This window comes from Stegastes partitus, unplaced genomic scaffold, assembly GCF_000690725.1.
Source record: "Stegastes partitus isolate 25-593 unplaced genomic scaffold, Stegastes_partitus-1.0.2 Scaffold1595, whole genome shotgun sequence".
Classification (NCBI taxonomy): Eukaryota; Metazoa; Chordata; class Actinopteri; family Pomacentridae; genus Stegastes; species Stegastes partitus.
In genome coordinates this window covers 115,862-132,833 of record NW_007579326.1, presented here as the reverse complement: position 1 = coordinate 132,833, position 16,972 = coordinate 115,862, and the positions used below count along the sequence as shown (strand labels likewise).

Here is a 16,972-nt window from a genome sequence, read left to right as displayed (position 1 = left end):
AGGTGTCAAATCTGTTGACGCTGTAGCAGCAAAAAGAGACATGTTCTGTTCATATGACATGAGACCTGAAGCCACATAACCGGTAATGTGTGTTTTCATGTGATTTGCATTGAATCTGTTTTCACTTGCTCACATGAATTTGGCAGCTATTTCTATTTCTGTTATAACTTGAAGCTCGGGCATGACAAGACGATGATGTTTTGAAGCTGGATTGTGAAAGTAGCGTATACCTTACTGCATTAATCATGGCATGACGACAGCAGCCTCAGACGCTGTTATCACAGATACGGAGCTCTCGTTTCGTTTGCAGGACTGAACTTTGCCCTCGTCTGTGGATAACAGACACTAAACAAAAACAATCAGTGCCTTGGTCTTAATGTTCAACTGGGCTGGAATATTGTTGTGTTCGTAGCTCTGACAGTTACTTCACAGAATTTGTCAGCATACTTTCCCCCTACAGGGCACTGTGGTCAGCTGACCCTAAACTCTCACACATACATGCAGGACTCCAAAGTCAAATTCATCACTGAACTGACAAAAAGGATTGTTGGCATGTGAAGTCATGACTACTGATCAAACTGACAACGGTTCCTTTCCTGAAACTTAGCTGAAATAGCAGATCTATTAGAGTTAAAGCTGACCTTTTTTTTTTATTTTTTGAATAACCAGTTTCATAAATTTGAATATCATAAGTGTGCGTGACACTTTGGAGCTTCTTGTCTTCCCTACAGTCGTTTGTGTTAAACTGCTTATCTGCCTGCAGCGTCAAAAGAAAGTGAGCCAAGGATCAAAGGTGATGCAGTTAAGGTGAGGCTCCCATCACATGAATGAGGCAGCACTGTCTATGCAAGGAACAGCTAAGGGAAGAATTTATGCAGTGGCAGATGAATCCATGCAAAAGCACAACATTTCCATTTCAAATAGGTCCTGCTTAATACACTGACCCACCGGACTTCTGGAGGGGTGCCAGTTTGCGAAAGCAGTGAGTGCACAGCAGCATCTGCTGATGATGCAGTAGCCCTCTGTCTCACAACCCCCCCTCCACACGGTGAGAAGTGGTAGATGCCTGTTACATGATATCAAGCATGTTGAGCGAAGGGAGCAGGGGGAGTGTTTGGGATACAGAGCACAGTCGCAGTGAGACGGCAAACACAAAGTCAGCTGGTATTAGGTGTCATATCCCTGCAACAGTGGAGGCTGTCAACACCTGACCTGGATCACACACTCTGTGTGCCTTTCAGGATTCTCCCCGGATTACTTTTTTGTTTGAGGACAGAGGAGGACAGCGCGTCCTCCCTGCCGGTGTGTTTATGCCGCAGCTGGCTGCAGATGTGCCTGTGCAGAGGAAGTTTGGACCTAAGGAGAGCACTTGTCAGGACTGCTTGGGGGGTCGCCACCTCCTGAACCCTGAGGGTCGTCGCTTTTCCTCATCAGGCCTCCAAAAGCCGCCCGTGCATCTCCCGCTCTGGCATGACTTGGACACAATGTCAGATTCTAGTCTGTGGACGGTACTGTCCAACTTTAACATGCCACATTTCTTCAGCGGAGCTCGCCTGCGCCGGTCCAAAAGGTATTGTTTAAAACTGTTTGAAGGCGTGCTTTACTTTCGTTCATGCAATGCCAGCCTTCTTATGTTGAAGAATCTAGTTTGAACGGAGTAAAACAGTCATTTTGTGACCACACAGGTGACCTGAGTTGTAGTTTCTGTCCACGTGAGTGACAGCACATATGTTTTCCTTGTGTTTACATTCAGTTATCTGAGCTGGTTTACGAGGCCAATGTGAATAAGAAGCTGGGTGTTCCCTTCTTGCCTATTGTATATTATTTGCTTTGTGAGTCAAATGGTAATTGAATGTTTGTTGTTGAGGCAGTCTCATGTTCCTTACACAGGATGTGTGCTTTCCTATGTGCCATCCCTAATAATTAACAGTCGGAAAGTGGAAATGATGATTGTTTTTTAAATTTCTGTTGCTGATTGTTGCTGTTACAGTTTCCTAAACCAAGAAATTATATTTGGTTCCGACGTCTCCTGTGAAAGTGTTGTGATTTCATTTAAAACCTTATATTGCATTTGACTTTTTGAACATTCCCAATGTCGCTGAATTAAAAGGGTTTCGCAGCTTTGTGGGTTTTAGAGTGTGTAGAAACTGGTTTATAGCTAAGCCCCTTGATCCCAGTTTTTTGTATATGATGGGGCTACAGAATTGGTAAAGCCCATACACTCATATTCATTTTTAATCCCTGTTGTGACCTATTTTATAGCGTAGAACAGCTTAACGCAAAATACTGGCAGTTTTGGGACATTGCATCAGTGCATAAATATTTTCATTTGAAAACTCCTGTCAGATTTCTTCGATATTGAAAACTGGAGCTGTACTAATAATAATAGTCTAAGAGATCACAGCCATGTTTTTCTACTGTGTTTTATAAATAAAATGGTGAAGTGCTGTAGATATGATCAAATCACTGATTTAAGGCAACACAGATATTAAGAACAGATAGAAAGTTTCATTACAGATCATCGGTGACTATAAATTATAAAATCAGCTCAGTTTGCTGTTCCTGCGTTTCCACGTATAATCAGAATAGTTTGTTGTCAGTCGTAAAATAATACGGCTGTTAGTTTAATCAGAACACTGTACAATCAGCAGTAAGGCAGCTGATACATCTGTCGGCTAGAAGCCAAAATGGCAGAGATACAGCATACTACTGTAATTTGTAACCTTACAAACAACTTTACAATGCTGCCATTTGGCACAAAGTTCAAATGTCATGCACTGTATGTCGAAATATAAAATCCTCCCACAACAAGAGATTTATCAAAACTAAATCTCTGTCCAATACTGTACATCCTCAGTAGTTCAAAGAAAACAGCTGTACTCAGTGGCTACAAAAATGAGCTGCCATGCTTTTTACCCAAGCAGCAAGTTTTTAAATACTATTAATAGACAAGTGTGTGTCATATGTCTGACTTTGAATTTGGGTTTGTCAGCGCAGAGCAGCAATTTATGTGTCATTGCGCTTTGTCAGCTCACCTGACAGCTGTGACGAGGGAGCAAAACTCGCAGAAGTAAAAGAGATTAATCATGGCTTTTTGTTGACATGGGTCAGGATCAGACATTTCAGATTCATCGGGATTCAGAACTGTGTGAATCAAAAGGGTTTTCATCTATTTTTGTATTTTCCTGTAGCCCAAATAAGTAACCAAGCTGAAATCTTAGAAATTGTTTTTGACAGATTGAGATTACTTTGTGTTAGAGTAATGTAGGTTACTGTAAAATGAATCTAGGAAAAAATAAAACAAGCTCTGATATGTAAAATATCGCTAACTTTGATGAACACCTTCAGAAAGTATTTTTAGCCACTGAAAAAGAGATTTTGTAGCTGTGTCTGTGTAACACAACAATGGTTTGATAAGGTTGATGCTTTTGCATGTAACCGAGACTGTTAAACCTCATATGGATCCGTTCCAGGAATCTCACACATCTGCAGTACAGCACAAACACTGGCCTACTTTCTCCCTATCATCTTCGCCCAGGGCTCCTTTATCCCCCCTTTAAAGCTTCTCTATACCAACATGATTTCTCCTCCTCGCTGTGGCCGCAGAGGTGCCGGTACCAAAGCTCAGCTTAGCATCACGTGATCATAACGTCCTGCATGCCATCATAACCTGTGGCTGTCTTTTTGTAAAGTAAACCAGAAGCATTCATTTTAACTCTCTGAGCCTCAAGCAGTTTCTGGCAATTTTTGTGCTCCTGTCACATTTTTACTCACTGTGGGCTCATTTTTCACTGCAGTACAAAATCCTGCACCGCTGTGGAAACAGCACAATTTAAATATAAGTAGAAAGAACTGAAGACGACATCTTTACTGCAGCATAACGCAGTTATAATGCTATAAATCATTAAAGTGGTGAATTTTATTATTTTGAACTTTGAAACTTATTTATTTTGCAAAAATTAAAAAAAACCTGGAATCAAGTGCTCACATGGTCAACAATGGCAACTCTACACAAAACAGATATTTTGTTACTTACGTTTTTAATTCTTGTCTCCTGTCTGCTCTGCGTAAACAGAGTAATTTAGACGGATAATCCCTGAATTTTTGTAATGTGATTGTTAGTGGCAGCTGGTTCACAAATGGCTTTTTGGTTATGCCAAGTGTCAGTTTTTTTTTTTTATTTCTATTACTGCATCTGGTGATTGAAAACTGTTTATTTATTGCAAATGTTTAAATGAGACATTTAGATTAAGATGATTTGGATGATTCACCCTCAGATTTGGTTACGTGTCTCCACGAAACTGAATGACACTGATTTTTAACTTTTTCTGGCTCTGATAAATGTTGTAAATCTGGCAACTTTTTAAAGATAGCTTGCCTTTCAAACCTGCTGGTGAGTTTTGAGGTTCAGAGAGCATTTTAATGTGTCCATGATTGGCACTCAGTTCTGTAGTGGGGGTCGTGATGATACAAAACACTGGGATGGGGAGTGAGAGTGAGGCAACAAGAGGCTTGATTGGGCAGCACTGTGGCATTCTCTTGGCCTAATCCACAGTGAGAGGGTATAAATAGATCTCGTTAAATCTGATCCTCTTTGACTGAGCACCTGTGTACCAGATATTATTCACTCCCTCCCCATCATGATAAATGATTCATGGCATGTGTCCACACTCCTGATTGCAGGGTTAGCCCTAGAAGCCACTTGAGTAAACAAGGATGACTGGGATTGCTGTCAAAACAGGGTTTCCCTTCTGATTGCGGGAGATAAATTTGGATTTTGGGGGCAGAAGTCAAACTGCAGTGAAGTACAAGTAGCATATCATTCTGCACTGGTCTGTTGTCTCAGCAGGTGCTTAACCATGTGAAGGTGGTGGTTGGCCTCAGGGTTTTTGAGTTTGTCATGTCTTGTTACACTTGACTTTGGTTTACCTTCTGGTACAGTTGTGTGAATTTTAGCAACAAATTCCTTTTGTTTTGTGAGAGAAATCTACTAAATTAAGTGCAAATTTTGTGTCTTTTTGCTGCTATGCTTCTAGATTAGATTCTACAAGCTCATTGATTCAATTGAATGCAAAACTCCCACAGTGGAAGATCAATATCCTGCAGGTCAAATCCTCACATCACATTTGGCTTGAAATGCAGAAATTGCTCACATGTGCCTCATCATCATCCAAATAACAGGAATTATCTCTGTGACTGAACCTCAGACCCCACCAGCAGGTTTGAAGGGCCTCTTGTCTTTGCCAAATCACCAGAAGTACACTATTCATCAGCCAGAAACACAGCGAGTTATCACATTTTTAACTGAACAGTCCTTGAGCTAATCGTCTGCCGTGTGTAGTTTGGTTAGGGACGTTTTCCATATCTAAGCCTAACATCATGATATTTCATTGAAATCATTTTATTTTATACTATTTGTTTGTAAAATGACAATAATAATAATAATAATAACAATAATAAGAATAAGAATCTGTGGAAAGCAGATTGTGAGAAAAAAAAATAAAAAATCTAAAATTCCACACTCCTCACACAACCATGAAGCCGTTATTGACCCAGCAGTGACCAAAACTTAGGGACTCAGGCTGAACTAGGTTTAACTGCAGGCTGTATTTATACAAAGCAAAAAGATGTTGTACATAGTGATTCCAGTTTTTTTTCTTTATATTTTTGTGATATAGATAAATCAAAGGAATGTAACTTTAGTCTTTTTCTTTTTTTAAAAAACAAAAAAAAGATTCATTACATTACAACTGTGTCATACTGCATGCACAGCATTTTTTTAGGTCTCTGTGCTTCTAGCCATAGCTGAGCTGTTTCCACTGAGGTGCAGGACTTTATATTGCAGTGCAGCATGAGTGACAGGAGCAAAAAACAGCCAGAAATTGCTTGGAGTTCAGGGGGTTAAGCATCGTCAAAAACAGCCTTTCCTTAATAATCATGAGAGCGGTGAGGTATAGTAATCACAAATTGGTTAATATTCAGTCCTTGTGCACTTCTTCATCATGTCCTCATCATCCTATTAGACAGTGGTAAGTGGATAATTGCTGAGTGTTTAACAGGAACAAGGCTTTTTCTTTTTTTCTTTTCAGTGTTACGGTTAAATTGAGGCATCAAATTAGTGAGATATTGTAGGTGGAGATACACCAATACCCCGACTTTACATCAGCATCTGGTATTTATCTTGTTGGCTGCTGCTACGCAAACATATCACCAACTGATATTTATCTATTGTTGCATCAATTCTGCGTTAGCTAAATGCCGTGTTGATATAAGACTAAAAAGTCTTTGAAACAGTCTTTAATTTTTCACAAGAAGAATCTCTGTCGTGTTTTTTTTTGTTTGTTTTTTTAATGTTATAAAAGGTTATTTCATGAATTTGTGTGATTTTATTTGTGCACAGATGGAAAAATCCACAAAAAAAACCTGAATCATTAGTTTTGGATGCTCTGTTTTCTGTCACAAGCATCTTCACTGTCACTGAAAATCTTCTCTTTCCAAATATCGCCTAACTGAGCTACTTCAGCATTATTGAGGTAGATAAAGTGTTCCACTGCTACGAAAATAACCTGATTTAAGGGCCACTAAATAATGTGGTTGACGATGCCATCCATGTAGTGGAGTTGACTTCTGTGAGTATCAGACTCATCTGTTAGAGGCACATGGATGATGCCGCTAAGCTGATCGGTTTTCCAAATACAGTCTTGATTTACTAGTAATAAAACATTAAGCTGCTCTAATCAGAGGTCGTGTGTTGCTTTCAACTCATACTGAAGTGTCATATTTAAACTGTTTGAGTTGCAAAAAGTGTTCACCACAACATTCAAGTTATAGTTAGGCCTTGTCAAAGTTGTGGTGTATCTAATATACAGTGCTGTATTGTCAGAGCAATGTGTGTTTTTAATCCTAGCATGACCAATTTTGAGTTGTCTGATAAATTGAATGCTTGCAGGCAATAAAAATGGGAGTCTCTACCATCCAGCATTACTCTTGTTTGTTTTTGTATAAGCCTCTAGTAAATCTAGTCTTTTGAGAGCGCCGAGTGTCGAGACCTTACTGCAAATCATTATCAACTGTGGTGAGAAGTTGCATAGCTCTTCACTATTGCTGATGTGACATTGAGGCTCTGAGGGCTCTGCAGTGGCACCTGTTGGAGCTGCTCTGCAGTAGCGTTAAGAAACAGATGAAGGCTGCCCGCTCGTGCATTTCCGCATCATTGCAGAAGCCCATGTGAATTTGATCGCTGTGTGCTGCAACACACAGACAGGCAGCTGCACCTGTGACTAACCGACACTGTGTCTCTCTGACATGAACCTCTGTTGTGCATCTGTGTTGCTGGAGGTCTTTATCCTTTAGCCAAGCAACTCTGTGTTTCTGCTCTAAATAAAACATCTTTATTTTTTGTTTGTTTCAATATTCAAACACTAAAGAGAAAACTGGAGAATAAATATGTTTTGTGTCATTAGTACAATGAAAAGGATTATTGAATAGCAGCTTAAAAACTCAGTTGGAAATGGTTCAGACCTCTGAGGAGGTTATGTAACAGGATGTCATTGAGTCTCTGACCTTGAAGTGAATTCATGTTCTTCAGGCATTATGTCTTTCCACTGACAGACAGCCTCTAGTTTGAAATTTTAAATCCAGCACTAAGCGGGACATTAAACACTGAAGTTGCTTTTGCACTGAAATATTTAATTTCTCTCTCAAGGTTAAAAACTCGGCTTCATTTATGAGTCACGCGCTGTTGATCAGTTTGGCTCCTTGTGAGTCACAGTCCTGTATCAACATGACCAACAAATGCAAAAGCATCATGGTGACTGAACTAAGATGCTCTGCCTCTTGTTTTGATGGCACAGCAGGCACCATCTTTTACTGTTTTCTTCTGTATCAGGGCAAGTAGAATATCTTAAGGGAGTGTTTTGCCATTGTAATAGAGCAACTGATGCAGAAATACATACATTGCAGTGTGTGTAATGAGCGTAATTGAATACTTTATAGGAATAAATAAAAATTAGAAAAAGTAGAACTTGTCTGTCTGCAGGCACTTGGCATTTTTCTCACACTTTCAGAGTTGACATTAACATCCACAGTATGGTTAAATTCACAATCTAAAGTTTACAGAGAAGTAACGCTTTGCCAAACTGAAAGGATGACATGGGTCACAACACATGATTTAGGTACTGCTGACAGAAATTTTAGTCAGAATAGGTATTTGTGAAAGCAAAGTAAGGCTGTAGTAATTGTATTTTTTTAACCCTCTGAACCACAAGCAATGTCTGGGAGTTTTCTGCTCCTGTCACATTTGTGGGCTTATTTGTCACTATTTTCTTTTAGCAGATTCTGTTGAAAAATAAAAAAAATCCCTGTCTTCGGTTCAACTGAGCAGCCATTGTGGACTCAGCTGCAATCAACAGTCACATGACTAAAATTCAGAAACCTTTGACTGAACTGGGTTGAACTGCAGTATGTGTTTCCACAGAGCAGATGGGGGACAAGTATGGAAACAAACACAAAAAAAGGAAGTTGTAAAATATTTGTAGTATGTAGAGCCACCATTTTTTACAGGAACACCCGTGGGCACTTAGAGAATGTGATGCATCTCTTTACTATACAACAAGAGTGCCCAATCCTGGTCCTTGAGAGCCCCTATCCAGCATGTTTTAGATGTTTCCCTCTTCCAACACACCTGATTCAAATGATCAACTCATCATGAAGCTCTGCAGAAGCCTGATAACGATCCTGATCATGTGAATCAGGTGTGTTGGAAGAGGGAAACATCTAAAACATGCAGGATAGGGGCTCTCAAGGACCAGGATTGGGCACCCCTGCTATACAGTAAAAAATTGTGATTATCCTGTGTGATGAGTAAAATCAATGAAACTGTTTGTGGGTGCAGGCAGGAATTGAAAGACATGTTGCAGATGTGCGATTAAGAAAATGTTATTGTGTTGTTCAGGCGAGATTGAATATTTCTGGCTCAAGACTAAAATCTGAAGAGCCCCTCAGCTCTAAAACTCCCTTCTACTGAAATCAACTAAATCTCTTCTTTAAACTTATCTTGTAAAAAGTCTTTTCTTTTTTTAATTTTTTCTTTTTGTTTTATTTTGATAGTTTAGTTTTATTTGTCTGTTTTACAGTTTTGTCTGTTTTTCTGCCTAATATGTACCTCTGGTTTCACAGCTGCAGGACGAGCAACAGAAAAAGCCTGATAGGAAGCGGTCAGTCTTCAGGTTTACCACGACCTCACTCCCCTCTCTCCTCCCTGACAGGTGAGTGTGTGTCCAGTTCATGTGTCTGCTCATGTGTGAGCGCCGTCTCAGTGTTGCAAACATACTCACTGGGTGCACAGAGGAGGAGCCACTAATTCAGAGTTCTCCAACAGGAATTCAGTCCATTGTGTAATGCAAAAAAAAAAAAAAGAAAAATAATTTGAGAAACAACACAGGAAAATGCAAAGTACAATCTTTGCAACAGCACATATCGGTGTTCAAATGGCAGCAGTTTTGTGGCTCCTTCATACAATATTGATATGATCAAACGGATTAAAATGCATGTGTACACTGAAAAGTGTTGACAGACAGTAACATCAGATGCTCGTGAGAGAACACAAAGCACTAGAAAGTAATGCTTAAGTCTGTTTTGTAGATTTCCCTTGTCTTAGTGAGGTCAGTTCTGTGCAGTTTGCATTAGAATCTAATAGCACTGTGGCAAATTAAAAGGCAGTGATTGTTTTGGGGGAGGAAGTGGCGGCCTGCAGAGAGGAAATGCACAGGAGCAGAGGGAGGGGAGGCCTCATTTACCACAGGGCGTTTTATTTCCTGGCATTGGTCAGCAAAAGCAGAGCCGCCACTCGCAGTGTTTAGTCTGTATCTCAGCCTAACGAAGGAGCCCAGTCTTCAAGATGGATTCAGGCTTAGAAAGTGTTCTGGCTAATGAGTGTGTTCAGCTCTGGGATGACTTAACACTGTGGCTCAGACGTAATATTGGTACCAAAGGTAAGAAAAACATCTTTTCAGTGCAGTCTTTTAGCTGGATGCATTGACATATATGCTGGTGACGTGCAATAATTAGGCAGGTTTCTGCAGAGAGTTGATGTTTTTCCTCTGAATGCTCTGCTCATATTTCCTGTTGTTCCTCTTGACAATGTTCCTAACAGTCAGTCTCCTCTGGTGCACTCCCAAAGGAAGAGCTTATCATCTTTAACTGGCTGTTATGAAGATTATAAAGCAATTAATAGGTGACATTCATCACTAACAAGGTTCAGTGGCTCTGTCCTTGTTCCTCAGTATGGAAAAGGCCCGTCTTTGTCACCACAGGAGGTGATGGCATTGGAACCTGTGGTTAATTAGCTATTCAGTGAAGGATGTAATTATGTCTGACTAATGTTGGACCGTAGGTTTGTTTTCACACGTTGGTTTTGAAAACACAACTTCTAATTGGTGCCTTTCAGAAAGTGTTTAGTGGGCCAAAGCTTTTCAACAACATCTTGACAGCTGTAGGTCAAAGGTAGTTAAGGAGAGTTTGTAAGCTAAAAGTATGTACAAAGATCTCTCGTAAAGATTGTGGGCTGTGGGTATAAACCTGCCACTGGCCGCTACCGTCAGCCGGCTTCTCCTTCCCTTCCGCTATCTGTCTGTTACCATTTTCAAAATCAACTTCGCTACAGGAAACAACAACAACATTTTCTAGGCAGCAGCCTGCTACAATGAAAATGTTAAAAGATTTCGATTGTGCAGTAATGAAGCCCTGCAAATTTTTGTTGGTGGATTATCCATTATTCCACCAAAACAATTCCAGCCATCACTATTTTGAGTGAACACCGAAGCTGCGTCCATCTCTTAGCTCCGCCCACAAACCCATTGAAACTACAGTGCACACATTTTGTCTCCCCCTATTGGCAGTGGGAATAATTACACAAACACTGCCACCACCTTCTTATGACTTATGTCTTTCAAGATTGTTGTCCTTTCTCTGAACAAAGACTTTCGTCTTTTATCCGGAGCATCATAAACCTTCCCCCCCTTAGATGCATCCTACGTTTTTTCCGCCATACTCTGAGTTGCTGTAGCTCTGTCCCCTCCTCGGCTCTGACAAACCAGTCAGCGCTGGCTAATGTAAAACATAGTGATACCAGTGCAACAGCATGGATATGTCATCACTTGAACCAGTTTTAAAATGCCCAGTGTCATGCAAAATACACTTTGATTTACCTGGCACTGATGGGCTTAAACAGCACTGTGTGAACTGATTAGCCTGAATATAGCAAATGTTTGTTTATATGTAAAAGTCAAATAAAATACAAACAGTAAGAGACATAAGAAATGCTACCAAACACAAAAAAATAGAAGCAAAGAAGAAAATGTCTTTATAACAATTACTTGTCCTTTTAAATGTCAAACAGTCAACAGTTAGCGAGAAGCTGCCAGTGTTTAATGTTTGTTTTTTTTAGTAAACAGAACTGATGAAGGATGAACAATCTTTATTTAAAACTGGCTTCGCTGCACCTAAATGAAGATGTGGTCATACTATTGGAACCCGAAGGCAGATGGTCAGATTGTTGAGCAGCGTATGATTCAATGACTGTACAAGTTAAAAAACGTGATACATATTGCTCGCAGTAGTCGACCAATAAGTTTTGTTTCTGGGTCGCGTAAGATGCTGCTTATTGGTAATAAAGGAGACTCATAGCTGATATTTGGAGCTGATATACACTGTAAAAAATGGAAACCCTGGTGCCAAAATTCACATTAACACAAACTCTACCATAAAACTTTGTTGCTTATTTTTGTTTCAGATAATTCAAAGTGGACTTTTCAACGTTCCTTCAGTGTTGAATAACTGTTAATCGTGACGTGTAACCAATCAGGTATTGCTGTGGCAGGACTCGAGACAATAGACAGAGAAAGGCAGCTGCCACAGAGCCAAAATAGCACTTTTTATATCAATTAATGTTATTTGATTGAAAAATAATGAATATCAGATCCAATGCTCCTCCAGGATGATAACTGGCCAACATTATTATTACCCTGTTACACACTGTTTTGTTTCTTTGCTTTTCCCATTTGTGAATATTAAATCAAGCCACTCCCTTCTTTGAGACGTTTACTTTGTGTTTAACTATTTTGATAGCTGAAATCCTTGTTTCAACCACTGCAGTGCTCTGGTATCTTTCCTACCCATGATGGCAGCGGGAGGTTTTCATTTGGATTCCAAACAAGATCTAAGACGTCTGATCATATAACGTGTGTCCTGATGTCTGTCCGTTGGCTACCAATACAAGGAGGGTTGATTTCAAAATCCTCAGAAACATTTTGTAAATGTACTGGCTCCTTCCTACATCTCCAGTCTTACTTAACCATTCCTAGATTTAACCTATCATTTTTGGGTGTTTGCTCATCGAGCTTCTCTTCTTTGGAATAAACTGCAAGGACAGGAAACTGGCTCTGCTGAGCTTTTCAAATCTCCCTCAAACATCTCTAATGTTGTGGTGGCAACTCCTTTTACTTTCACAACTGGTTAATCATCAACTGTTTCCTGCTTTGGTTTAGTTACAGCTGGAATATGACCTTTTTATAACCGTCATCATGTTGTCATATTAACATTCTTCGCTTTTTGCCTTCCTGTTTGTATGTTTTTACTTGTGAAGCCTCTGACCTGGTAAAGTGTACAGAGACTTTTCTTGGATTTTCACTGTAAATTAACTGAGGTCGAACTGCATTTCAGCATCAGTCTTCTTTTTTTTTGCTCACTTGAATTTTTATAGCAACATCAAGGTGGTTTTGATGACTTCTGTGCCTGTCAGGCTTTTCTAGCTTTACAACTATCACATTTACAAAGCAAATCACCATCCCTCAGAAGTTCAACCGTTTAGGATCAGTGAGAAGAGAGTATTAAAGTGCACCGAACGCTTCCATCAGGCATCATGTGTTTGACATTCAGACACGTCTCTGCATGCAGTGTGAAAATCAAGAGGCTCTTAAAAACAAACTTGTCCAAGAATACAGTTTTACTATAACTAGCAAGTGGAAGGTGGATAAGACACATGAGGATGAGGATTAGAATTGACATGGAACCAAACAAACCGTCTGTTTAGATGGAAAATATGCATTCAATGAATACGCTGGTGGTGAAAATGATACTTTGGAATCAGCTGCGGGTGGATTTAGTTTGCCTGCTTGCTGACCTTGTTTCTGAATGTTATGAATCTCATGCAATGTCGTATGGATTACTGCAGGCTATCAAAAACATTTGACTAAACCTGCCACCTCCTGTGCGTGTGCTGATGATTACTGCAATTACACTGAGACACTTTCACCTCTTAACAGGCCACCCGGTTGCTGGTAACCAGTTTAAACTAACTCAGAGCAGCTTAGCATTCTATGTAAAAGTACAATTGTTTTGTCAAAAGGAACAAATAATTAGATCTGTGAGACTCCCCACTTTAACTGCTCGGTTAATTTTATGGAAACCACGAGTACCAAACTGGGGTGACTCCCAACTTTTGAAGTATCATAAAGATCCTTTCCTCAATTATTTATAGTCCTTTAGTCTGTGAACGTTGACTGGACAAAAGAATCAAAAGGGTTTTGCATAAAATGATTCCATCTTGTTTACATTATGTTTTTGCCACATGCTACAAGCACATTTTTAGACTTGAAGACTGCAAAGGCTAAAAGATGCTTCCTTTTAAATGGCATCTTATGTAAGTTCTTCTGGTATCAATTTTTTGGGTGTGCTAAATAAGCAAAACATGTTTAGGGGTTACGGTCCAGATAGGATTCCTGATTCTATTAATAACTGTTTGCTGTAAAACTGTCATTGTTTGGTGGAATCTATACAAATTCTAAAGGTCTGGTATGGTGGCGTGTTTTTTCAGTACTTTAATAAAGAGGAAAGTAGGGCCACAATGAATGATGTGATTCTTGAATAATTGATTAGTTGTTTGGTCCATAAAATGTCAGAAAATGGAAAAAAAAAATGTTGTCCAGTGGTTCCCAAAGCCCAAGATGACATTCCCAAATGCTTTGTTTTGCCCACAACCCAAAGATATTCAGTTTACTGTCACAAAGGATGAACGAACCCAGAAAACTTTACATTTAAGAAGCTGAAAATCAGAGAATTCAGATTTTCTTTTCTTAAAAACAAAGGATATGCCAGTTATCAAAATAGTTGGCTTTTAGTTGAATTGTTTACAGCTATTTTATTATTCTTTGAAGCAGTGTGATGTATTCAAAAGTAGAAGTATTACACATGGCATTTCCAGTTTTTAGAATGTTGCTGTTTTCTAACCCAGAACGTTCTTTAAGCGGCTGCTTGCACCTCATCCCACTGGCCTCTTTGACAAGGAGTAAAGCGATAGCATTGCACAATAGATAAAGATTATAAATTAATACAGCAACTATGACATTTGGGCTAAAATGGAAATAAAGACAAGAATAAATTACACTAATAACACAGAAATAGAAACTCAGTGTATATATAATATCAGTACTAAATGTCAAAACAAGGACAGAATCATTTAATCATCCCATCAAGGCCGTTTCATTACTCACGAGAGTCCTAAACTTAGAATATTTAGCTAGTAACTGAGGTATGTACACATGGGAACATGCAAATAACACCCACAGCTCTTTCCATGACTGGGTTCAAACAGGCGGCAAGGCAGTCATACATCGCAGACACACCCAGAACATACTCTACTGTGATATTTCACTGGCAGGCAGCGACTCAAAATAACTGATTAATGGTTGCCAGTAGGAAGAGAATCTATCAGAGACACCTCCCTATGGACAATTAGATTTTCTCCAGTTTTGACAAGGACATGGCATCATGTATCCAGGACTTAAAGGACAGGGCATGAGAGGATTTCCACGGCAGGAAAGTTCTTCTACATGCGATTGGTTTGAAGATTTGGATTCTTTTGTGGATCATCCAAAGATGTGTGTGGTTGTGTTTGTGTGTTGTCTCTTAAGGAATCTTTCAGGGAATGTTTCAAAGATGTAAAAATGACCTGAGATTATTTGTTTGTTTGTGACATTTTTGTGCTGGTAATCTGATCTGTGATCTTGTAGCCTTCAGTGTGTAACCTTTGTTTTGGCTGCAAATTTAAATTGGAATCTGGTCTGATTGACATTTTCTGCTCTGCTGGTTTTCCTCTTTTAAATTAGCTTTGTCCCATTTTCTGTTTCTGTTTTTCCTGCAGGAACAAGCCCACAGGACAGTCCTAGAAATTTCTCTCCTAGTGCCTCTGCTCATTTCTCCTTTGCACGAAGGTAACCTGACCATGCTTGTTCTTTTTCACCTTAACAAATCAGTCAGTGACGACCAAAGGAAGCAGGATTGTTGAAAACATGAACATTGATTTGCAACAACTCAATCAGTAAATACATGAATATTTTTTTATGCAGCACATGTGTAAATATGCAGCTTGTTAACAGCATCGGTGACATATTTATTTTATACCATTTCTCAACATGATATCATGTAATTCTGTATTTTTTTTTTTATTATAATCCACAGTCATTGCCACAGAGCAGACAGGTAACTTCATGTTAGGCTTCTGTTTGCCCTTAAGTAATCATTACCCACATTTGTCAGAAGTACACTTTATGTTCACACCCCTTTCATTAGTTTGTCTTCTGAAGTTTTCGTTCACATCGTTCTGGCATATAGTTTTAGTTGTACTGTCATCTGTTTTGTTGTTTCTCTAATTTCTGCTGTTTTGTGTAGTGTACAGTTACTAATTGGATTCATTTTAAACAACACCAGAGAAAGGTCACCATTCATCAGCAACCGTGTGATCATTAGGAATTAAGAAGTTATCTCACATGTTTTGAAGACAAACATGGAAAATTAGCATGTTGCAATAAGAACCTGTCCTTGTTCAAAGACAAGTTCTTGTTAATGATTAGTATTTTTTAATAATTGTTGATGTGTTGAGTCTGTCATGGAGTGTCATGTGTTTGTCTTTGCGGTTGTGCTTACAGGACTGATGGTCGCCGCTGGTCGTTGGCCTCTCTTCCCTCCTCCGGATATGGAACCAACACACCCAGCTCCACCGTCTCTGTAAGCATCGTGCACTCACACCATCTGGCATCAAGAAATGTCCACCTGATCAGTTTCACGGAAACAGAATCACAGATGTCAGGATTTTAGAGATGAACCTGAGCTACTGGAGAAGAGAAAGCTGTGTACTTGCAAATTTTCTGACTAATATCGCCATGTGATTTAAATTTAAACTACAGGCCTTTCTTAAACAAGATTTAGTTCTACCAAATTTATCATGTTACAGCATTATTAGAATTAACTCTTAATTAAATTATGAAAAATTCACAGCGTACTATGAAAAGAAACATGCTCAAAGAGATATTACATTAGTTGTATTCTTAATAAGGCTGCATGATGAAATGAACACGATCAACATTTAAAATCATCTGTAGAAAACTCTACTAAAGAAAAGAAGAACTTTTTTAGTAATTTTTAGATTTTCAGTTTTAAAATGCATGTTTTTTTTAAAATGCTGAAATTACACCATTTATCACAACAGAAGACTGTGAAAACAGAGAATCATTGCATTTAGAATTTTCTGGCAATGCTTGAACGATTCACCTGTAATGTGCAGTTTTATCACGAAACTTAAAAGCCCCATCAAAAGCACTTTGTTCTACATGTCTCATTTATGAATTTGCTTAAAATAAACCTTCTGCTTAAAACCAATTTCTGTAGAAAACTAGATACTGGAACTGGAAAGCCATGTTTGACTCAGCTGTGAACTACAGTCGTATGACAAAAATTCAGGGACTTTTCAGCTGAGCTTCACTATGTGTTTACACAGAGTAGAGAAGAGACAAGTATGAGAACAAATCAAAATGTAAGTAATAAACTATCCACAGCATGTAGAGACACCATTAGTAACAACTGGAGCTACTTTTTCAAGTAGTTCAAGTACATTTTTTTCAAGAAGTTTCCTTTTTTT

At 39.0% G+C, this 16,972-nt stretch overlaps 1 protein-coding gene across 3 annotated transcripts in view; it reads left to right on the top strand.

The window, feature by feature from the left end:
• The first annotated feature begins 1,237 nt into the window (after positions 1-1,237).
• Positions 1,238-16,972, top strand: part of LOC103371489 (microtubule-associated serine/threonine-protein kinase 3-like) — a 46,091-nt gene continuing 30,356 nt past the window's right edge. For 2 of the 3 annotated variants that reach the window (XM_008300836.1, XM_008300834.1), the window contains exons 1-4: positions 1,238-1,570; positions 9,178-9,266; positions 15,200-15,269; positions 15,984-16,062. In XM_008300836.1, coding sequence (XP_008299058.1) covers positions 1,311-1,570; positions 9,178-9,266; positions 15,200-15,269; positions 15,984-16,062 — 498 coding nt within the window. In that variant the 5' untranslated portion in view covers positions 1,238-1,310. Of the gene's footprint in view, positions 1,571-9,177; positions 9,267-15,199; positions 15,270-15,516; positions 15,538-15,983; positions 16,063-16,972 lie in introns of all 3 variants that reach the window. The other variant, XM_008300835.1, reaches the window with a different exon arrangement.